We start from the raw sequence: 22,993 nt of genomic DNA, 5'->3' as shown, positions 1-22,993 counted from the left end.
GACACCACTGTTAGCTTCCTTTCAGACAACATGAAGCTATCCTGAGCTTCAGGACCAGTTCTGCACCTCAGGGTAAACAAGCTGTCAAAGAAAAACTGACAGGAAGTACTAAAAAGTGAATCTACACAGATTTAAATGACAACAAACGCTCCATTTAAAGCTTCAGCTGCTAATATTTGGCTTCAAATAGACCAGAGTTGTATTAAAATTATCAATTAATCTACCAGTTCTCTTGATTAATAGTTGAAAATGCTCATCACAGTTCCCAGTTGACATATTTAAATTACTGTTTGTCCAAAATCCTGACAACATAATTATAATTAGCTTAAATGAGACTAACATGATGCTGATAATGAGTTGCTGATAATTGTTTCTGTCGACCAGCTGATCTATTAATCATGTGACTGTTTCAGCCCTCAGTTAGATACACTGACCGGTGGTGAAAAGTAACTAAGTACATTTACTCGCCGCTGTGACGGCGGCGGCTCAGCTGGAGAAAAAAGGAAAGAGTCACCAGAGCAACGAGGTTGTGCCTCAGCTCGTCGGGACGTGAACCCCGTCCGCCATGATTAATTCAACGTCTGACCACTCGCTGGCAAAACCAGTTCGGGCCTCCCAGACAACTCCATCCCTCTCAGCTCAAAGGAGCAAGCTGTGCAGGTTTCCATGACGACGCTGCGACAGGGGGAGGGGGGGTGTGGGAACATGGAGTCGCTCAAACCTTTAATGCTTGTTTAGAGTCAAACTCACTCCCACAACATGAAGCATGTAAACAGGAAGAAACCTCTGCTTTGTTTCTACAAGATACAAACCTGAAGAATCCTTTTCCCCCTGAACACATCACCAACAAACCCACCGACTGACCCAACCCCGCTGACAGAGGAGGGGTTGCTGCTTTTATAAACATGCTTTTACTCAGGATTTTAAATGCACCACTTTAACTCGTAACAGTATTTTTCATTGTGCTGCGTTTACTGAAGTGAAGGATCTGAGTGCTTCTTCCACCGCTGTTACGTTGTCGGGTCTGACCCACAGTGAACCCCCAGATCTTTACTGTGATAGACGACTGACGGAGCAGGAAGCTGCAGCCAGTGAACGTCTGGAGGCGTTTCTTTGAAAGAACTGAAACAGTCCTTCAGACTGTCATTTTAAATGACGTGAGTCCACAACAGTGTGCAGGATTGATTGTCGTTGTCGTCGTAGAGATCAGATCTTTGTTCTCCGCAGCGAAACCTACATGAGAGTAACTTGAGGTGGCGGCAAATCAGCCTGAAAAAAATAAAATAAAGCTTTGTGAGTTGATGAGTGAGAGAAAACTTTAAGAAACGCCATCTATTCCAAATTCTGAATTATTTTTCCTCTCTTGTAAACTCAGCAAAAATAATATGTGAAGTTCTTCCTTCCTTCGTACAAAAGATAATAACTACGGTTGCTCTGAGACTGTAAATGATCTGCCGTGTTAACAGCAGTGCAGCCTGTCGCACACACAGTTATATTCCTGTATATCTTTCGTTTCCATCTGTATTGATTGATTTTTAGGGCAGTTTTGTTGAATAAAGCTCATTTAGGTGCTTTCATGGCACAGAACAGATGTATAATCAGTAATTAGAGGCCTGTCTCTTTCAGCCCTAGAGCTTGCTCACGCTCTACGTTTGATGTCATATCAGCACCAGTGTTAAACATTTGAAACAATAACTGGACTTAATGGATCAACATGAGTGAACAAAACCTTTGCCATCATGGTACGTTGGATATCTTTGGGTTTTGGTCAGTTAAGCAGTTTAAAGACGTCAGATTAGGATTTTTTACTATTTTGAGACATTTTACGGGGTACTGAGTCAGAATAACCTACAGTGTGTGTGTTCATGCTGATGAAGGAACATGTGTGAGGCTCGATGATGTGTTTTAATGGATCTCTGTGGCTCAGAGGAAGAAGATCCATCAGGCTGAGATAAACACTCAGAACACTTGTTAGTAGATAAATTCACTGCAAAACTGAAAATGTGGAATATCACCAGATTTATTCCTTTAAGGGCTGGACGGTTCTTTTTTATCAAGCTGTCAGGCAGACTGTTTTCTGCAGAGGAGAAATGTGAGCAGCTCACGCCGGTTAAAGCCCATTTTAACACACAATTACCTTCAGGGCAATTCCACTAAACAGGGTGAACAGGTTATGGACTCGCTGTGGGTGAGTCTCAGTGAGTAACTTCAGAGGAAATTCATCCAGCAACACACAGAACTGTGTCTCAAACATGTTCTTAAACAAAGAGGTGGAGTGAAACCAAGTACAGTTACTCAAGTACTGTACTTCATTAGAAATTGAAGGTACTTGTACTTTATGCAACTGTATACTTCTTCTCCACTACATCTCAGAGACAAATATTGGACTTTTTACTCCACTACCTTTGCCTGACAGCTTTAGTTACTAGTTACTTCTCAGATTACAGTTTTTCATACCCTTCCTGTCCAGTGAAAACCACGTATCTCCAGATGTGTTGCTGTTGAATGTTTGTGATAAACTGAAGGATGAAGTTTTCCTTCATGTCTTGAGAAAATTCTCGTCCTTCTTCAGCTAAATAAACTGTTTAAAAAGCCTCTTGGATCAGCTGAAAATGCATCATCACAAAGCTGAAAACAGGCTGTTTTTCTGAGATACGAGGTTCTCACAGGACAGCCAGGCTACAAACATATGATGATCTTATAGAAAATGATGCATCGCTGTAGATTAAACCAGCCAACAGGATATAAAGTAGTTCAAATGAGCTCAACCTGAAACATCTGCAGCAGTAAATGCAGCATTAATGCAGCAGCAAACATCAGAGCTGATAGAGAAACACTGACAGGAACATTTTACTGCGACATGACGACTTTCAGAAATACTTTTACTTCAGTGAGGGTTTGAATGCAGTGGAGTGTCATAACATTTGTGCTTTTATCTGAGTAAAGGATCTGAATGCGGGGTGTCGGGTTAAACTGAACAGAATGCAGTCAAACTGGTACTGAGCTCCTGACGGAGACTCTGGAAACGTTCTCGTCTCTTTTCCAAAACTTAACCGCTAACAGCTGCTAGCTCCAGCGCGACATAATCCCCTCGACAAGACACGCTCTTCTGTTCCCGGTGAATGGAAAGGTAATTAAGGTCATGCTGGGGGGGGGGGGGGCATGACCTGCAGCTGAACTGATTTACAGCCTCGCATGTTGAGGAAAGGATCCAGCGATGGGAGAGCTGCGAGGGGGGGGGGGGGCAGGAGGGGCTGAAAGCTGAAATATTGACTGAGCGCTGATGCCACCATGCACAACACTGACCCACATTCCCATCTGTAACACAGACCGTCCTCGTAAACACGCTACAGTCCCACAGCTCGCTCGAAAGCCCTGAAGAAGAGGAGCTGGCTGTGGTGCGTTTGACAAAATACTGGGCAAGCGTTGAGTGCTGGAGGCCCCCCCAGGCTCCGGGGCGGGAACCATTAGTCGATTAACTGATCAAGGCGTCGATAACTGATTAATGGCTCAACGGTGTCAAACGGCGACCATCCCAGCTCCTCCGGTGTGAAGATGTGCTGCTTTTCTCTCATTTCAATCGATGTAAACTGAACATCTTTGGGCTTCGAGACTTTGGACGATGTTATTCTGCACATTTTACTCTTTTCCAACCTCCTGACAGCGATGAAGCAAACAAAATGAAAATCTGCTTCAAGTTGAAACAAAACTAAATTATCCATAAAGATCAGAGGTAGGTTCAATAAAAAACCTCGTTAATCATCGTCAGACAGACGGGTCAGACGTCAATCGATCAGGCTGATCAGGTGATATCAGCTGATTGTAGATCTGTGTTTACTGTTTGTGGTCTTGAAGTAGACAAACAATTGATTGGTAATTGATCTTTCTCAAGACAATTTTTTTATGTGAAAACTTTCCAAGAAGAATGAAGTTGCATCATGACAGCGCCCCCTACTGTCCGCACAAATGTTTTCCTAAAGTATGACTATATAATATTTTAAATATTTCCAATCATTTATTTTTTACTTTGCATTTATTTCTGTCCTTGTGAATCCCTCCTTACAGACTAAGCATTAAACTGATCGATTGATTGATTGACTTTATCAGCTAAAACAGCCTGAAAGTCCTGTAGTGAACTTTTATTTTCTTCTTCCACTTCACCCACTTGTTTAACTTTATTCTGGTGAAACTAAAGATGCAGATTTTTACTGAGTTAAGTTTCCAGAGTGTTCGTGTCCCACATCAGGAACCAGGTTAACACAAAATCATGTGCATCTTTCAGGTTTTGGAGGCCCCTTTATGAAAAGATCAGATCACAAACAGGAGACACACGATCACAAGCAAGAGAGGCTGAAAACTGCTGATCTCAGTGCTGCTTTCATGGGAATAAAACTCTTTAAATCACTGAATCCTTTCCATGAAAATGATCATCTGGTTTCAGATATTGGATACTAAGTGGATCAGCTGCTGTCTGTCAACAGCTCTGTGTGCAAAATCAAGTCTGGCTCAAAGTCCGACTTCTCAGCCCAGTTTATCAGCTTCACCTTCACTTTCTGTTTGCACCAAATCACGTTCAACAAAGTGCAGTTTTAAGCAGAACAGTGGAGCTGCGTTTCCAACGCTTTTAACAACTTCTGACACGCTTTGACTCATTCACATCAAGTCTTCATCTGTTTTTTTTTTTTCCATCAGAGCCTCTAAAAGATGAAGCGCACCTGAGCTGTAACAAAAACGAGCATTTCAGTCTGATTTCAACGATCTGATGGAAGTTGAGCAGCTCACAAAGTAACAAGTGGTCTGAAAGTGCAGCTCCTCATCGAGTCGCACAGGCGCCACATCACCATCAGCGCTGTCCACCCCTCACATTCACCGAACGGCCTCAAAACGCGGCCGTTTTCACCGAGCACCGATCAATCGACAAGCCGCTCATCGATCTACAGCCGATCAGCCGAGCAGCCGCACGCGCCTCGTGTGAGAGGAGCGTGAATCAGAAGGAGAAGCAGTTTTCCGTCTGCGTGCAGGACAGCTTTCACAGGTTACTGCAGGTTACTCACGTGTTCTGCGCTAAAACTGCGGAGAGAAGTGCGGTCGGTGCGGGTCCGGTGCGGGTCCGGTGCGGGTCCTGTGTGCGCTGTGAGCGGGCTGCTGCTCGGACTGACTGACCTCCTGCTCGACGGGAGTAACAAAGCAGCGAGTCTGCGGAGTGAAGCGGAGACGGACGGGCTCCTGCGGGCGCCACCGTGTGGCAGATATGGGAATTAACGAGTCAAACGCCTCCTTTAACCCCTCCATCCCCGCAGAGCCCGACACTCATCGCGGGGCCAGAGTGTTAAAACACGGCCCAACGTTACTCCTTTACTCGAGTACTGCAGGACACTTCAGTACGAATGTGAAGGACTTTACTTTCCTTTTTACTTTACTTGAATCTTTTCTTTTCAAGCTACTTTCTGCTTCTACATTCATCTGACAGCTGTACCTGCTTTACAAATTAATGTTTTTACACACAAAACATGAAGAGTTTATAAAAAGGGATGTTTAATCACAAAATGTAACAGTTTATACAAGTACAGCTGAAACAATTAGTCAATTAATCAATTAGTCAGCTGACAGGAAATTAATTAGCAACTATTTTGATAATAGTTAAAATTTTAAATTTCCTGTAAAATCATTTGATGTTTCAGCTTCTCCTCTGATTGATCTGAATGATCTGAATGTATTTGTAATAATGTGGAGCTTTGGACTAAACAAACACTGTGAAGGCGTCACTTTGGCCTCATCACTATTTTCACAATGTTTCTAAACCAAACGATCGATCGATTATTGGAGGAAATAATCAGCTGATTGATCCAGAATGAAAAGAATCATTAGTTGCAGTCTGATACAAAATAGAGTCAAATGAAGCTCAACCAGCTCCAACAGTAAAATCCTGCTTTGACATGAACGACTGAGTCACAATAATCTGATGAGATCAGATAGAACAGCGGAACAGTGGAACAGTGGAACAGTCACAGGGACGTTTTACTGCACTCAATACTTTTACTTTAATACTTAAATTACGTTTTCCTGATTATACTTACATACTTTTCCTTCAATGCAGGATTTTTCCTTCTAACGGAGTATTTTTACAGTGTGGTAATATTTATTCTTGTATTTATTTTACCTTTATTTTTCCAGGAAGTCCCATTAAGCTCTAAAATCTCTTTTGCAGCAGAGACCTGGCAGAGGTATCTGCTGTACTAATACTGAAGTATCTGAATACTGCACTGCAACAACAAAGCTGAAGTACACGGTGTGAAGTGGAGTTGACACACTGAAGATTACTATTATTATTACTATGATAATGATTATTATTTGTAATGATGATGATTTTAGAGACTGAGCTGCATTTTTATCAGCTACATTAATGACAGGAAGCCTGAACCATCATTGTTGTTGTTTTTTAGAATAAATCCTTTTAATGAACCTTTCTAACATGTACATTTACACGACACTACTGCCATAAAGATATATATAGCATGTTAGCATTGTCATTGTGAGCATGTTAGCATGCTGATGTTAGCATTTAGCTCAAAGCACTGGCTGTACTCTGTGGTTAGTGCTACTTAGCAAATGTTAGCAAACATTATGCATGCTAACAGAATGTTTGCATTGTCACTGTAAGTGTGTTAGCATGTTGACGTTAGCATTTAGCTCAAAGCACCACTGTGTCTGAGTACAGCCTCACAGAGCCGTTAGCATGAATTTAACAATTAATTTATTCTGCTAGCTGCTAAATTATCTTTATTTATTTAAAAGAAGTCCAATTTAATTACAGTGAAAAACTGGAACCAGCCCATAAAAAGTTTTGAGCAGTAGATGGTGAATGCGCGGGGAGCTAAAGGCAGGACGTCAGTGTTGGTATCGAGGTTTTCAGAAGTCCTGTCCTGCCTCAGCAGCTCACATCATCCAGCACTGTGTGGAGCAGGAGGAGGAGGAGGAGGAGGAGGGTGGTGAAGTCAGGCTCAGTCTGAAGAGTACAATGCTCCTCCACACACCACAGCACATACATAAGGGGACATGAGCCTCGAACACAAGGCGTCATTCTGCTCTGTGATCACAGAGCGCAGACCAGCACTCCCAGCACTCCCAGCACAGCTCACTGTCCCACGGACAAAGAGGGACAGAGGACACACTTTCTCACTGGACTTCAGGTGGTTTTTCAACAGACGAGTGACGCTCGGGACTGATGCCGCGGTGCGAGCTGCTGAGCTCTGACTCACAGCCATCAGAGTGACGTCGCAGCCCAGTGGCCTGATTTCTGTTCCACAAGCCCACAAAGACAAACGTCAGACGTTCTGTCAGAACTCAGATCCTTCGCTTCAAGGGACACGTCACTGGTTTCACACGTCATCTTACTGAACTGCCACATACGTGTGTGTTGTTTAAAGGCTTCAGAGCGGAGATCTCAGCGTTTTAATGGCTGAGCATCAGTCGAAGGTGCAGGAACGAGCACCACATTCACCTGTTTGTGGATCACGTGACCTGTCCCTTGAGGTCTGACGAAGTAAACCTCCGTTTCCCCTCATACAGCAGTTTTTCTGTGGTGGCTTTTCTACCTGACGTCCACATTAAACTGTGGATTTTTCCACAGAAGTCGCTAACTTTAGCCAACAGCATTAGCATTTATAATTCCCACGACACTCACAAGGTGTAACTAGTTGTCATTGCAACCAGTAGCTTCCTACAAGTTGTTGCTCCTGACAGACATCGTTACTATTAAATATTATGGATTTGTATCATATTTTGCATTAAATTTAGGCTGTTGAATGTATTGAGATGATGGATTAACCTACAGTATATTTAATGTATTTCATGTCATGTTTGGGGTCCGCGCAAAATGTTTCTGGCGGCTGCTGTTGGCCCACAGGCCGCACTTTGATTAACACAGCTTCAGAGGGAACAGCGTGAAGTCTAATAAATGACCTCAAGCGAGCGTCGGTTCAAGACAACAAGTTTGAAAATGAAACGAGGAGTGTGGAGTGAGAAAGAAGTGAGTTTATCTGTAGGCGGCATTAACCACAACCAGGGAGGAAGTGTTCAGATCCTTCATCTAAGTACAAGTACTAATACCACACTGTAAAAGTTCTCTGGTATGAGTGAAAGTATTACTACAATGTTACTTTAGTAAAAGTGAGTATAATCAGGAAAAAAGTGAGAAATGTGGTGACGATGAGGCCAAAGTGACGCCTTCACAGTGTTTGTCCACATTATTACAAACACATTCAGATCATTCAGAGGAAAAGCAGCAAATCAAACACCTGATAAGCTCAAACATCAAATGATTTGAATGATTTCAAATTTATAATTTTCTTGTATTTGTATAAACAGTTGGTTTCATTTCCAGCAAAGCATATTTTAAAATCTTGTTTTTAGCCAAAATCTTAATTTGTAAAGTAACGCCGTCAGATAAATGTGAGGTTGAATATTTCTCTCTGAAATGGAATAGAAGTAGAAAGTGGTGTGAGAATAAAATAAGTACAAGTACTTCAATTTTATACCTGAGAAGTTGAGTAAAATGTACTTGTACATTCCACCACTGGCTGGTACTGGCAGAACACATCTGAATGAACTGTCAGTGAGTTGCATTGTGGGTAATGTAGGCACCAAGTTTACTTTGACATAATGAACTTTCAGCTCTGCTGGTCAACACAAAGAATAAAACTCAGTTTGATATATAAAACACTAAAACAGTTTAATCTGAACAAGGTTGAGATTTCAGAAGATAAACATTCATGGACTGAAAACCACAATATACACAGACAAGTACAGCTTTTAAAGAGCAAATTCAAGCACTTCCAAGGGACTTTAATCAAAAACTTTCCAGACTCAAGCCTTTCACATTTAAACTGTTAAAGACGACTTAAAAGAAAAACATGAAGCCCCCTTATCCCCACCGCAATTAATGTCAGTTATGAGCAGCTGTTCATGATTAACTTTGATTTAATGTTTGACAGAAGACAAATAATCAGGATCATTTCCAGTCTACATGTGTGATTGTAGATGAACCAGAATATGATGAAAAACAAGCATTTAAGGAGTATATTCTGAATTTAGAAAACACCTTTTCCAAAGTTTCAAAACTGTACAAATCCTGTAAATGGAAATATTAGAGACATGAGACAAAAACATAAAGCTCAGATAGAAAAATCAGAAAAAAAAGGCACATTGAAGTAGAAGAAACATGCACTCAGAGTAAAGCAGAAGTTTTAATGAGTCCATCAGTCCAAAAGCACGTCTGTTTAAATAAAGTTTGCTGCTGAAAGCTGCTTTAAAAACGCAGCTGATGTTCAGGCAGCTCAGCACTGACTGACAGGCTGTTTAACGTCGAGCTGCGCTGAATAAAATCTGCTGTACCGAAAACAAATCACCGATTTAAAAAGTGCACAGAACAAACCGAAGCTTGGATCAAAAACTATAAAAACATTTTATTAAAAACTAGTGTTTCTCCACAGGTCACAATCCAAATCAAAAATAAAGTGCAAGAGAAAGGTGCACCGACAACACGTGAAGGTTCCCCTCAAGACGCGAGCAGAGCGGCCGCCAAGTGTTTGACGGTGGACGACTTCAGCTGAGGGATGAGGCTGATCTTCATCAGCTTGCTGCTCGAGTACTTGTTCTTCACAGCCTGCAGAGGAACAAAGTATCAAGTTTCATTTGTGCTCAGCATCAGAAGTTCTTGTGCTCTGTCAGCCAGCTCACCTGGAACTTGGTTTTCCCGTCGTTTACCATCACAACGTTTTTGGCGATGTGCTGCATGATGGGCTTCAGGTGCGCCTCGTCGTAAGTCGAGTAGTGCTGCTGTGTAGCAGACTGAGACGAGAGGGAGACCAATTAAACAACTTTACCAGAGAGGCAAATTACAGCCATCAAACCGCTCGACGTCCACCGAACTCACCCACGGCAGCCCGTCGAGCAGCAGCTGGGAGAGACACAGCGAAGCAGCAGCGATCTCAGACGGCCGATAGTGCACCATGTCGTAGTCGATGAGGGTCAGCTCCATCAGATACTTGGCCAGCGTGTGTCTCTCTACGTCAGACTGAGACAGAAACAACATCCAGTCCACTGACAAACACTATGAATTCTTGCCAATGATCACTTTAACACAACACCAGTGAAACATGTGTCACTTCAGTCTGTGCAGCCCCGGTGAATTACAGATAAATTAAATCATGTGGTCACACAAAACTGCCACTCCTGCTCTGTTATTTCACAAACTCCCAAAAACAACTCTGAACAACCTGCCAGCTTTACTGAAGGACGTCACAAGCAGGATACTTCACGTAAAACCTCGACCCATTATTACTGTCAGTAAGTGGCCTACAGATCTCTTGACTTATCGTATATGAACATGTATGCATGCTTATGAGTAACTCTGAGGACAAAAGTAAACACATGCAGAAACTCACACTGGCCACCTTGGAGGCCCGCCTGAGGAAGTGTAAGGGAAGAGGACGTCCAAGCTGAAAATTGAGGCTCTTCAAAACCACCTGCTCCATCTCCAGAATCTGAGACTTGGTATACGCGTTGTCTGTGATGTAGGCAAAGTCTCCGACCTCCGGAGCGTACATCTCCTCATATTTACAGGCCACCAGCATGGCGGTCACACCGACAAGCTGCAGCTTTCTGCGAGAGACCGGCTGGACCTGCAGCACAGCGAGGAAGGTTTTCACTCAGCTCACAAAACCCAACGAGGAGGAAGACCATCCAAACTGTTCTTACCTGGAGAAAACGGTCCAGGACGGCGACAGTGAGGTAGAGAGTCTCCTGCAGCAGCTGGAACCTGGAGTGAACCTGGACCAGCCAGTCGATCAGGAGAGCTCGCATGCGCTCGGTGATTTCATAACCCTGCATGTAGTTGGCTCGTACCGCCTGCTGCACCTGTGGAAACACAGAGATGAGCGCAAAACCGGCGCAGGGTGAGAGTTTAACGACGGAGGGGATGAATTACCTCCAGGACGTGCAGATAGTTGTAGATATCTTTGACATATTGTGAGCAGAGCTGCGGCAGGTCTCCGTCCTCCTCGTCGACGTCCTGCACAGTGAGCAGCGCCTCAGAGAAAGCCTGGCACAGCTGCTCCTCTTCCTCCTCCTTCATGGACACGTCGGCCGACTCCTCTGAGGCTGGGGGGAGAGGAACTGCGGGTGCTTGGACCTGGTCTACTGGATGCACCACCTGGACCGCGGTGGGTTTAGCTTTTTGGGCACAGGATGGTTTGGCTGGTGCTTTGGCTCGTGCTGTTCTCTGAGGAAACATGGCGCTTACTCAGAAATCTGTACTTTGGGATGTGAGGTTTGTTAGATATGAGATAACAAACTGAGTTACTTTAGTCAAACTGCAGAAATCTTCCGCAAGTGTACAGGACAAGGCCAGAGGCATGTTAACACCCAAACACCACACCTGTGGTTGTCTTTCCAAAAACATGAGCATTAATCTGCAGCCTCGGCAGCCTCCACTCGTCCGGGAAGGCTGTCCACAGGATCCTGGCTTTGTGGACGAGGGAGTCCATATACTTTTGGCCAGATACTGTAGCTTGTGTTCAAGTGTGTCTTGGATTATTATGGGATTCACAGCGTTAATTTCAAGTGAAAACAACACATGCATTGTTCCTCCGTAATGTTACCTTTGTGTTGACTGCTGCTCCAGGAAAGTTGGTAATCTCTCCAAGAGCAGCTCTCCTCTGGCCTGCTGCCGTGGTTTTACCCATCTTCACTGGGTTTTCTGCGGCTGGAGGCTGATAAAAGAAAAGGATAGAAAACTCAAGAACATACAAGAAGCTTCAGAAATGCTGCCCAGAGTAAAGTTTCTTCATGAAAGCACAGACGAACAAAAGGCCAAGCAGGACGCAGGCGGAAATGTTAGCTAACGATGCTAGCTAGCGAAGCTAACTGTAGCCGCGTCGCTAACAGCTAAACATCGTGAAAGAGAAATGATTTCAGTTTACTCACCACAGCAAGGACTTCCAGAGACGACATGTTTAACGTGGGCAGCAACGAGAACAAACTGCGACTTCAACTAACAGAGTTTTATTTTAGTACCGACCAACACAATTTACCGACAAGATCCGAGAACACCGATTTCTGCAGGTAAACAACACAACGACGAGCAGCTTTCAAATAGCGCTCCGTCAAATCTGATTGGATACCGCATAGACAGGACACTCCTGATTGGCTGACGACCAATGAGGTTAAAGGTACAAATGGAGTGATATTTAAATTTAGAAAATAATATAGATTTATTTTGACAATAAACATATGAATAAATCGTGTAAAACTGTGAAATCGCTGATTCAATTGTTAAAACTCACTATTTTATTATTTTTTTAAGTTTGATCAGAATCAGATTTATTGACCTAGTATTTGCACACCTGCAGCAATCTGACACATCCGAATATCTGTCCTTATTCATAAGTCTGTCTTTATTTCATGACGACAGTTTTCATGACAGTGGTTTTGTTTCCTGCCTCCACACAATGAGCCTTAACACAATATGAAAAGGTTTATTATTGTGAACTGGTTCCTGCTGGCTCGACCAGCTCAGCTCAGCTCAGAGGAAGTCAGTCTTCGGTCTGTTTGTTCAGGCTGACAGGTGGTGTACAGGTGGTTTACAGGTGATTAATGCAGCTGTCTGTTGCAGCTGGAATAAATGCCTTATAACCAAAACGAATTGAAAGGCTCTAAAATACTCAGAAGAGCTGCAGCCATGAGTGATGATTATCTGAGTTTGTCAATCCAAGCCATCAATCTGACATTACATTTAATCCGCTGTTAATACAAAAACACTGACTAGAGCAGCTGTTAGATTAAAATCTGATTTGTTCGTATCTAAAATGTGTCACACAGCTTACATTAATCAGCTGTCATCTCTAAAAGGAGGGGCCACGTCTGATGAAACGGCTTCTGAACAGGAGACTAGGTCTGTTTTTTCAAAGTAAATCGCTGCATAAAACTGAATCTACTCATGATGTCATTAATTCAGTTGTCTTTTAACTAAATTTAAAAGATACATTTCTCTTATTGTCAACAAATCCCATGAATAGACCCAAACCAAGAGTGAATGTGTCTGCTGACAGTTCTGAGTGAATCACAGCCTGATGGATCTTCTACCTCTGAGCTCCATTAAAACACATCAAAGCCTCACTTTGCACCGGCTCCTTCATCACCGAGAACACACACACTGTGGTTTATTTTGACTCAGTCAGCAACAAATGTGGATTAATCCGCCACTGAAAATAGTCCCCAATAAATGCATTATTTCCTCCTGTTTGATTAACATTTGCTAAAAACTACAGTGAGCAGCTGTTTGAGGAAATTAAGTGTTTTAGAAAATGAAAGTATATATTTGTGAGCTGTTTTTAAATTTTTATGCCTACATTAGGAATCAATGGGCTTGTAGATGAGCACTACGGAAAGGGTAAAGAAATCACATTATTGACAGGAATAACACATTGCTGCTTTTAGGCTTTTCATTGAATTTGTTGGCAAAAAGAAAAATCTAGAAAATAAGTAGCCGTATGTGGAAGATGCAACCCAAACTACTGAACAGTAGATACTCACACAGACAGAAAGAAACAAACAAAAACGCTGATGTGAACATCCAGCGGAGCTCAAAACAGGCTCAGGAAACAAGAGTCACAGAGAAACTTTATATAGTTTTCAAGTATTCAAAACTGTTAAATAAGTACAAGATGTGTTCACATGATTTACATATCGGACAATATACACACTGCCCATTTTTAATTCTCTTTACATGTTTCCCACTACCCACGCAACACGCTAAAATGTCCGCAAACTATTCACATTTGTTTTGCTTTTTTTTCTCCTTTTACTTGTTGAATCAATTGGGAATCGTGACAGCTGTCTATTGGACAAAGACCACACAGACGGTACACCTGGAACAGTTTACAGTGTAGGATGGAGACGTCCGACGAGGGGGAAGGACAGACCGAGTCAGTTTCAGAACGGCGATTAGCTGCTGGTGATATGAACAGTACATATTAACACAGGAAAAGTGGGTTAACATTCAATCTCAGTTGATCCCTTGATCTGTTGGACAGTTAATTTACTTCCACACAACAGAAATAAAATAATATACAGAAGGACTGACGGTGGACTTGTGTTGAAGTGTCCATATTACGAGGGGGAAGCAGATGGCTTGGCATTTTCACTCTTCATTGATTAGTCACGTAATAAATTTGGTCTAAATGTGTCAAAAAACTCTTGTTAAGGCACCTAATGCTGTAGGATAGACAGAAAATGTTTTGCAAACTAAAAAACTGAACATGCACAAGCTCCTGTAAAGAAAACAAAACTTCAAAAACAAAAGCACAACTTAAAAAGCCACAAACAACTGATGAAATGTGCAGTACTGACAGGAAATGTGGTTTCTATAGAATTTGGGCCTGTTGAGTTAATGCTGCCATCATCATCTACCAATAACGAGTTCCACAGGACAGAAGTTCAAACTGATGGTGAGGAAATAAAAGTAGCACCATAGAGAAAAGAACACGTGATTCTAAGCTAGTAAGAAGGTTTCAGACATGATTTTCCTCCCCAAACTCTTGAGTCGATGGACATTTGTTAACTTGGTTTCAGAAATCAGATCAGGTAAATAAATGAGAGACTGGACTTGTGAGAAAAGTCAAAATTCATCAGAGGGGCATTAGCCAGTCTTTCTGTACATTACTTTCAGAATTACAGATTTAAAAAGCATGTAGGTAGCCTTTAAATATGGATTTGGTTTAATTTGCCTTGTTGAACTACCACATGTGCCATGTTGCCATTATACAGCAGCTCCAAAAAGAAAAACACTGGTCCATTTATTCTCCGTCATTTTTAAACCGATTATAAAACCTTGTGTGCTTTTATTTCTTGGAATTTATGTACAGCGCTCAGAATAAACTGCAGGGAGTAGATTCACTAAAAAAAAAAAAATTGTGCAACTCCATCGTTCATGTCATGATGGTGTGTCAACTGCAGGCGACCTAAACACACACTGAAGTTCCACATACACACGGTTACTGCCGACATGAATTACCTGTTCTTCTTTCAGGTGAGAGCTTTGTGTCAGTGGTGTGCAGCACAGTAACTTGGTTTTGGTGCACGTTAAATGCATAATATACATAAAACTGTAAATTCTGCTTCAACAGCTCTTTCCATGACTCTAAAGTGAATAACATGACAGCACAGATTTAACATTGCATCACTGAGCTCTACAGAGACATGAAGAACTTACACAGTAAATAAGGTTGACAATTAATAAATGATTGAAATTCAATTGGCTTTACCAGGAAAACTACTGGGATAATGAGAACATGGCACCTGAATCCAAATGAACCGACTGACTGATCTTGATAATGCCTCTGGACCAGCCACACCACACTGTACATTCAGCATGGTTTGCCACACAGAAATTACAAACTATGAGACAGAAATCAAAAGTTCCATAAAAACCTGCCTATGAGACAGAGGGGATAGTCACCATACTGTACACTTTCTACAATATCCATGTCCATTATGAATATAACAAGTGCATTCACTTAAAGGAATAGTTGAACTTAAAACAAATTCTCATTTTTCACTTATGATCCGGCCAGATCACTTACAAACCATAAGAGGACAAACTTGGCAAATTCCTGCAGTTTAGTTTCGCATAGTATGCAGACAAGATGCCAACATCAGACCGGGTGAGTAAACTTCTGCTTAATCAATGTGATTTGTATTTATAAGAACTCAAATTACACTCAAAATGAGGATTATGAACATGACTTACGGCTTGATTCCACCGGGCACGGAGCTGATCGCGGACTGGCGTAGAGAAAAAAAACACAGACGGGGAAACGACTTTAAATAAAATCTAACTACGTAGCCTATCATGGTTGAAGCACAACAAAATCTGTCTTAAGTCTGTCTCAACAAAATCTGAGCAAGTACACAAATCAACAGGCAAAATGCTCAGGTTTGTGGAGAGTGGAATAAAACCGCGTTACAGACGTGATGCCGCGGCGCCGCGCCCGCTGGAATCAACACGCTCAGTGAATAACAAAGATTTGTTTTAGGTCAACAGCACCCTCTAGTGATGTTCATTCAGAGTCTTACTTTTTCAGCAATTTTTTTGTTTTTAAATTACTGTACTTCTTTTACATCAACACAACAGTTGATTAGTGAGTCATCTGTATTTACAGGGGGGGGGGGGGGTGGGAGTGATGAGCTCCACAGCTTATGCATTGAGCCTCAGAGACTGATCCTCTCTCCTCCTGGAGGAGATATCGATGTCTATGGAGTCTTTACCCACAATGAGTCGGAGGCGCTTTGCTGGAGGAAGTGGAATGAAATCGTCTTCGAACTCATTGTCGAAGTAGTCATCATCATCATCCTCCTCCTCCCCTTCCTCATCGTCGTCCTCTTCAGATGAAGGGTCGGCCAGGACTTTTTGGGTCCGATGTCCACCATTTCTGGCCTCCAGACTTTGACCCATGTCCCCATTATAGGACATCTGGTCCGCCTTTGTCTGAGATATTCTCCGTGCATCGTCCTCTCTCTTCAGCTGGATCTTCAGCTTGGTGGAGTTACTGTGGACCACGGGGGCAAAGCCGTTATTCAGCTTGGCTATGTACGAGCTGCCTTTGTCCTTATCGTGGTCCTTGCTGAACTTGATGCTGATTTTGCTGGAAGAGGCCGAATTGACCGTAGAGGCAGAGAGGTTGGAGGAGCCAATGGGATCGTTGGCGTCATTGGTCTTGCTACTGCTGCTGTCCCTCCGCCGGCGGAGCGTCAGTTTGGGGATGCCCGTGTTGTTCTCCAGGATCAGCTGAGCGTCGTATCGTGTGATCCGGCGCTTCTTCTTTCCCTTGTCCTGTGACCGGCAGCTACTCTTACCTTTGTCCCTGCGGAGGGATTTGCTGCCGTTGGCAACCCCGTTGTAGTCCCTGTGTCGGTCTGCAAAGCTCAACAGCACATTACCGCAGTCTGAGAAGTTAGCAGTGTGGCCAGCAGCCACCGGCATGAACGGCTCGCCGTACGAGTCCTCGCATTTAATTGTCCGCTCGGTCCTGAGCCGCGTCAGCCGTTTCCGCCTCGTGCACGAGCCTCTTCTGGCATAGCCAGTGTCTAATGCCGGCTGCTCTAGTCCGACTCCATGGCGGAGGTACTCCTCCATGTCAGCTGGCTCTGTTTTAATGACCACTCCACCAGGGACTGGGCTCAAGCCGTCCATAGCACTGGGCTCCAGCTTAACACCAGCTGCCGTTTCCTGGGCTTTTACAAGGGTCCTTGTGGACCTGCGAGTTCTGTACGTCAAACACTGGCTGCCATCGCTGCTTTGCACATGCGGTAGATTGCCATTTTCCTTGGCAGCGTGACGGGTGAGGCAGCCCCGCTGGCCTAGTGTCTGCTGCACCAGCTCCTGTCCATCCTTCTCCTTCTTGACGGTGACACCTTTACACAGCGACACCTTTGAGTCCCTGAGACCCAGCTGGCAAGTCTCTCCTTTGGCCAACGCCTTGGGCTCTGCACCCCTCCTGCGACTCCGCAACTGGACTTTACTTAGTGAAGGCTTGGATTGGGATTTTAGTCTCTTTGGTACCCTGTTATTGTTTACACGACCTTGTTTTGAACATGAGGTAGTAAGGGCTCTTGACAAAGTCTGTCTGGATTGAGTCCTGTTTTTATACTTCAGGCCAGATGATGATGATGTTCTTTTTCTGGCAGCTGGGTGGAAAAGATGAAATATAGCACATTATGTTTTTATAACAGTTGCAGAAATGCATCTACACATATGTTGGCTGGATGATATTTACAAAATTAAATCTGGTACTTTTTACTAAAAACAACAATAATAAATCCCCACTGAGAATGACTAAAGAAGATTAATAAAACATAGTTACATATTTAAGATCCATAAGATTAAAGACACTGATTTACAGTATCATATCTACATCCTGCCCGGCTGTATTGTGCTTAAACCAATACACTTGTGGGATGCTACCTTTACCACACTGCACTGCCACATGGGATGACTTCTCTGTTCCCCAGTTTTTGAGTTTGGGTTCTGACTGTAACTATGGCAACAACACGAAGAGACAGATTAAAGTTTTAGAGGACTCTTACATTGATGTGTTTTTGGCATTTCCTGAGAGTCTACATCGGTGTGGGAGCCTACTGAGTGACTATCTGAGCTCCTGTTTCCTTCCCCCATCTTCTTCAGCCTGTTGAGACGCTTGTCTGTCTCCCTCAACCCGTACTTGCTGTTGATCACCGGCACTTCCACGGGCAGTCCAGCTTTGGATTTGAAAGCACCAGTGCCCCGCCTGCACAACGACAACATAAATGAACAGATAAAACATCACTGAAAAGTTGAGCGAAGACATTTCTGCCAGAAACAGTCAAGCTTTACTTGTGAGTGAATAATAATAATGTTTAACGTTCATATTGAATCAACACAGTTTATTTGTACCTTAAGGATCATATTTAGGTTGAACAATGACACTGATGTCTTGTTTTATGGCATCAAACATAAGTAAACTCATACTGTAGAAGTCTGTACACATTTACCCTTTCTATAGTGTACTTGTTGTACCTACCGTTCACATGTATAGCATTCGCAAAACTCATTGTTTTCCCCAAAAAAACCATCTCCATAGTAACATGAGATTTCCTCTCCTGGTTCAATGTCCCTCAAAACCTTCACACAGGCTGTGTCCCGTCCTGTCGATACAAACTAAACAAAACAGAATAACAAAAGTGTTCATTTACTGAGCTTCCAGATTGAACAGCAACTGATCCAATGATTTCCTAGTTTTTATGAGAAACCTTTTAAAGAACCTACCTTGCAGTTTGGCCGACAATCTGAAGAAGAAGCGACAAAAAACAAAACAAAACAATGAAATTAGTATTCTCTTCCAATACTGGGCTAGTGGAGAAACCACTTTGCCAGATTGAGAAATCTAATTATGTTGTTACAGCGCTAATGACACCCAATCACTAGACTAAGGCCCAATACCGTGATTGATGAACGCAGCTGGCCCCAGCCAGAGCTGCGCACAGTTCTTGCGGGTTGAATACATGACACTGAAGTCATTCTCCCCGTGCCGGAGCAGCATGTTTTCCTCACTCTCTGAGAGCTCAGCGATGCATCCCACCAGATACTCGATCTTGTCATTTCTTTTCCTGTAAAACAACACGTGGCAGAATGGTTTGTAACACACAGCTACCTTGTGTCAAAGTGCATTTACACATCCAGTGATACAGCCGCCGTGTATCCAGAACAGCCTACATATGTCAAGAGTGATGCAGTAAATATTCAGCCCTCAAACTTATCAACGGTGGAAACAAAAGCGAACTTCCAACAAAGATAAACTTAGAACAGGTCTATGCAGCTAGTGGGTGACAGCTATCGAACACGGTGTGTTGACTAGCGGTGCAGTTATAACCAGAAATAACCACTGGCGTTATGTCCTCACCATTCTTTTGTTGCCACAATTTTTGCTCCATTTTGCTCTGATGAATAGCGATTGCAAGGGAGAATCTCAAACCCGCTGTCTGTGGCAAACATCCGCAGATACACAAATACCTGTGCAAAAGAGAAAGTTTGTCATCTGATTGTGTGGTCAACCATGATGCTGACAGAAAAACAGGCTAGATCTTAGATAACATTTTTACATGCTGCTTGAAAAGCTTTTCTTGAGCCTTCGTCTTGTGGAGAAAAAGATTTCGGGACCAGTCTCCGGTTGTCAAAGCTCTGAATGCTTTCTCCAAGTTGTCATGTTTCTTGAAGCGCTCGATGAGCTCCTTTAGCTCCTCTTGTCTGCCCTTAATTGGCCGAAATCTGCAGGGCCACATTAACGGAAAAAACAAAGAAAACACAAAAGTGAAAATCAGAAATAAAATACAACTTAACCTAAGAAGAAGGCATTTGTACACATTTTGTATCAATAATAATGCTTATAAATCAGTTTGAAAGGACTTCAGGCTTATCATTTCCACTGTAACAAAGCTGCTGACCTGGTGTTCATTTTGTGAGTCTGAAAGCCCAGGTACGGATCCAGGATGAGACTCGTGGTCAGATCATCATTCTCACACAACTCCTTGGCAGTCATTCCTGAGGAGGGCACATAGCGCCTCTCAGCCTCCAGACTGGCTGTATTAAACCCTGTAAACAAGCAGCAAACACAGAGCGATGCTAGTCTATGTGACTTATTAATAATCCATACGTACAGTATGATGGTAACATAAACACATTTAACTTACGGCGGCTACATCTTCGGTTTCGGTTTTTGTTGTGGCGCAGGGATGCCCGTTGTGAATGCTGAGAGCGAGTCTGGCTCTGGCTCACCGGTTGTTCGCTGGTCAACTTGTTTCCGTGTCGTCTGCCATTTAATACCATGTTCTTGGATTCGCCCAACCACTTCATACCCACAAGCCCCCTGGTCCAGTTGCATTTAGTCTCCGAGATGAAGAAACACTCTTGAGTGGGGAAGACTGGGGTCTAGAGATTGAAACCTGAAGAGAGAGCAGAAACAACAAACATTACTAGATATGCAGCCAAGAAATTTAATTAGTTAACACAGACTGACAAAATACAAAACAAAGTGGGATGGAAATGGCCAGGCGGATGTGTTGCCAACGCAAAGACTGCCAATCAAAAAACAAACAAAGAATAAACTGTTATGAATAAACAACTAACAAGCTAACAAGATATATTCACCACACATCAGTGGAAAAGAAACCACATTTTTCTCAATTAATTAACAATACTCTTAATTGGGAATATTTTACCCTGTTCTATCACAATACAACATTACATCCTTGTGATCATACACAGACATCTCTAAACACAAATAAGAGATTGCATCAAAACGCCTTGAAGACGCAGTGAGATACAATCAGGTCAGGGGTTCACACATGTAGTGCAGTGAATGCAAATATGTCTCTGACCACTCCACAGGACTGTCCAAAGAACTTTTAGAAACAGTTCATTCAAGTCTGCCAGACAACTTGGACAAGGTTTTACCTGTAGTGAGGTACCAATGGGTCACAGTGATCACCCAGTAAATATTCAACAACCATTACAACCTGCATCTGCTAGCTGCTGAAGTGCAAAATATGAGAAGCATCAGACAATTTATCCAGTGATGGCTGGTGTTGTTGACACTAACACAGGTTTAAGATAACAAGGAAAGTAGTGTTGAAGAAAGAAGTTTGAAATGATCCTGCAGCGCCCCTTAGTGGTAACCCCAAATAATGCACTGGCTTACTGTCAAGTGCAACATAAACGTCTTCGGTGCTATCACCCATAAAGTATTGCTTTGTTCATTTATGGATCATACAATCACATCAACACGTCAAATAACGTACACGTTTAATATTGCATGAACACATAATACAATGTTTCTTTTGCTGTATTTCAAGTAATGTAGTTTCCAGAGCGCAAACGCGTCATTAAGAGCATCATCTCATTTGTAATCGATGCATAAAATGCCTCGCAGTTTTAGCTTAGAGGTTACCATTAGCCACAATCAAACACTACACGCCACAGTAATCAGGAAAGACTGTGGAAACACGGAAGGCCACACCGACAGCTGAGGCCGAGATTGTATCAGTTATCAATATAGCTTGCATTGTTTGCTAACTGTCGTCTCTCCACCCATACACTTCGTTAGCATGGAGCTAACCACCAAAGGCGACGCTACAGAGATGTCCGGCCGTGATGGTTAGCTTGCAGCAAACGCCGGCAATATGCCACGGCAATTTACAATAAGCAAGTTAATGCCGCCCACCAACCTCGAAACAGTAGCAGTTAACGAGTAAATAAACACAAATACGGGAACAGAATATTGCACGGATAGTCACAAATACCGATTCTGATATTTAACGATAGTATTACACCATAACACACATCTCAAGCGGCTCCGTTCAGTCCCATTATGAACGCAAACCTCTAACAGTCAACAAATAAAATCCGAGTGGTCGACGTTTACTCGTCTCCTGACACCAAGAGTACAGACCTGGTCGAATTAACCAAATATATTACTTCTTAGTTTGTGTTAGCTATGCCAGCTAGCATCAAACTTCACTTCAGCTAACTTAGCTTCGTCCACCGTTAGCTAGCAGTCAATAGAACACAACAGACGATATAAACACAATGCCGTTACCGTTTCTCCCGTTAACGATGTAACGCTGACTAAGATGTGCATCAAATATTCGCCGACACCAGCCGATAGTTCACTCACACATGTACCACTGAGTAATTAGCCAACGTTATGCTACCTACCTGCAAACCATTGGACCACAGCGGCTAACGCTGGCTAACATACACTGCGTTAGCTTGGGTTGTTTGATGTGGAAGCCATTAGCTAGCTTAACAGGGTAAATCTACCATTTGAAAGCGAATTAAAAGTTAGTTTGCGTGCCGATACCGTTGTCGATACGATCTACGGCAGCCATCAGAGCAAGCGAATAACTAGTGTCTCGGTGCAGGCAATGTTATTTATCATGATAGCTAGCAGTTAAAATAGCATTAAGCTGAAAGCATTTTCACGCGTTGGTAGAGTTAAATGTCTTGAGTCGACATCGGAAAGAGAACAAACACAGAATACTCACAAGGTGGTTCAGTAAAACAGTCAAGGAATAAAACACCACTCCTTCAAACTAATCCAAATTTGGCACGACACCCTAAACGAAAATATCACAGGAAACCCATTTTTTTTTAGATATTAACATTAAAATTCAAGATGGCGGCCTTGCACAGGAGAGAGGGAGAGAAAGGCGCAGCACAGCCATCCAAAAGAAAATAGATCCTATAAATACGCAGTCGTTGTCGTCCGTCAGGGCCGAAATGTGAAACAGTACTTGAAGATATGGTCTGAAACGTCAAAAATGGACGTTGTAGTCGACTTTTCGAAGTTTTTTCTCTAAGGATGTCGAAAATTGTTATCTCAGTTAGTGTTCCAGTAATTGT

At 42.8% G+C, this 22,993-nt stretch overlaps 3 protein-coding genes across 3 annotated transcripts in view; all 3 read right to left on the bottom strand.

The window, feature by feature from the left end:
• Positions 1 to 5,209, bottom strand: part of LOC121622721 (CD82 antigen-like) — a 29,078-nt gene extending 23,869 nt beyond the window's left edge. The window contains exon 1 of the mRNA XM_041959703.1: positions 5,055 to 5,209. The gene's annotated coding sequence lies outside the window, so the exon portion shown is untranslated. The remainder of the gene's footprint in view (positions 1 to 5,054) is intronic.
• Positions 5,210 to 8,719: 3,510 nt separating this feature from the next.
• Positions 8,720 to 12,120, bottom strand: LOC121627791 (G2/mitotic-specific cyclin-B2-like). Its single transcript, XM_041966857.1, has 8 exons — positions 11,986 to 12,120; positions 11,661 to 11,771; positions 10,988 to 11,281; positions 10,759 to 10,917; positions 10,446 to 10,682; positions 9,935 to 10,075; positions 9,739 to 9,849; positions 8,720 to 9,664 (listed from the first exon to the last, which is right to left on the bottom strand). Exons 1-8 carry the CDS (start codon positions 12,010 to 12,012, stop codon positions 9,557 to 9,559), a joined length of 1,188 nt encoding a protein of 395 aa, XP_041822791.1. The 5' UTR covers positions 12,013 to 12,120; the 3' UTR covers positions 8,720 to 9,556.
• A 1,257-nt stretch (positions 12,121 to 13,377) lies between these two features.
• Positions 13,378 to 22,771, bottom strand: kmt5b (lysine methyltransferase 5B). The gene is made up of 10 exons (XM_041941993.1): positions 22,636 to 22,771; positions 20,284 to 20,535; positions 20,038 to 20,185; positions 19,696 to 19,861; positions 19,497 to 19,606; positions 19,037 to 19,203; positions 18,863 to 18,882; positions 18,618 to 18,754; positions 18,145 to 18,344; positions 13,378 to 17,745 (listed from the first exon to the last, which is right to left on the bottom strand). Exons 2-10 carry the CDS (start codon positions 20,444 to 20,446, stop codon positions 16,256 to 16,258), a joined length of 2,601 nt encoding a protein of 866 aa, XP_041797927.1. The 5' UTR covers positions 20,447 to 20,535; positions 22,636 to 22,771; the 3' UTR covers positions 13,378 to 16,255.
• Positions 22,772 to 22,993: the final 222 nt, after the last annotated feature.

The sequence above is a fragment of the Chelmon rostratus genome, chromosome 1 (genome assembly GCF_017976325.1).
Source record: "Chelmon rostratus isolate fCheRos1 chromosome 1, fCheRos1.pri, whole genome shotgun sequence".
NCBI classification, from domain to species: Eukaryota; Metazoa; Chordata; class Actinopteri; order Chaetodontiformes; family Chaetodontidae; genus Chelmon; species Chelmon rostratus.
The sequence above is the reverse complement of the archived record's forward strand: the minus strand, read 5'-3'. Positions and strand labels throughout refer to the sequence as shown.